Here is a 1,195-nt window from a genome sequence, read left to right on the forward strand (position 1 = left end):
TTATCTGTGTTTTTGTGCTTGGTATCCCCTCCGGAGAAACACAGGAAAATATTTAAAGCCCATAGCATAATGTATATGAATGACATGGTATAGTGAACTTTGAGAAAATATATTACATAATACTCCTAATATCCTATGTAAAGCATATTTCACATCTTTATTTCTCAAACTGTAGATCAAGGGATTCAACATGGGGATCACCAGGGTGTAAAATATGGAAGCCATTTTATCAGTATCAAAGGAATGACTGGACTTGGGCTGTACATACATAAAGCTTAAAGTCCCATAGAACACTACCACCACAGTCAGGTGGGATCCACAGGTGGAGAAGGCCTTGTGCCTGCCCTCAGCTGAGTTCATTCTGAGAATGGCTACAAGAACAAGGAGGTAGGAAACAAGAACAATTAGGAGGGATGAAATAAAATCAAAAGCTGCTAAAATAAGAATGATCAATTCAATTTCATGTGTGTTTGAGCAGAGCAAAGATAACAAGGGCAGACCATCACAGTAGAAATGCCTGATGACACTGTAGCCACAGAAGGATAAATTAAAAATCTTTATGGTGGTGAGAAGAGAAACAACTGTGCTGTAGAGATAGGGGATTGCCACCAGCCCCCAACATGTCCTTTGGGACATGATGACTGTGTAGAGGAGAGGGTTACAGATGGCGACATAACGGTCATAGGACATTGCTGACAGAATAAAAAGTTCATTAGTTATGAACACAGTAAAGAAACCTAGCTGTGTAGCACAAAAATAATAGGAGATTGTGTTTTCATCCACAACAAAATTTACCAACATTTTGGGTCCCACAACTGTTGAATAACCAAGATCAGTGATAGCCAGGTGCCTGAGAAAAAAGTACATGGGAGTTTGTAGCCTGGAGTCCATCTTGGTGAGGATGATGATGCCCAAGTTGCCCACCACTGAGATCATATAGATGATGAGGAACAGCCCGAACAATGGTGCCTGCAGCTCTGGGCGGTCTGTGATTCCCATCAGAATGAATTCATTCAGCACTGTTAGATTGTGTTTGTCCATCTTGGTCTATTAGGAAACCTATTCTGGAGAGAGACATAAGCATTGTCAATAGCTTTTTTGTAGGACCTTCTGGTAGACTTTTTAGTTTACAAAGCCAGTATAAATAAAATAAATCCAAATTTTCCATTTTAGGATATTTCAATACATACCCACC

At 39.8% G+C, this 1,195-nt stretch overlaps 1 protein-coding gene across 1 annotated transcript; it reads right to left on the bottom strand.

The window, feature by feature from the left end:
- LOC100653900 (olfactory receptor 8K3-like) lies at positions 1 to 1,195 on the bottom strand. The gene has a single exon (XM_003422686.3). The coding sequence runs from the start codon at positions 1,039 to 1,041 to the stop codon at positions 1 to 3; it is 1,041 nt and encodes a 346-aa protein (XP_003422734.2). The 5' UTR covers positions 1,042 to 1,195.

Source organism: Loxodonta africana, chromosome 7 (assembly GCF_030014295.1).
Source record: "Loxodonta africana isolate mLoxAfr1 chromosome 7, mLoxAfr1.hap2, whole genome shotgun sequence".
NCBI lineage: Eukaryota > Metazoa > Chordata > Mammalia > Proboscidea > Elephantidae > Loxodonta > Loxodonta africana.

Bases quoted from the DNA above. Each gene is read 5' to 3' on its own strand.
- LOC100653900 (XM_003422686.3), bottom strand. From the start codon at position 1,041: ATGGACAAACACAATCTAACAGTGCTGAATGAATTCATTCTGATGGGA.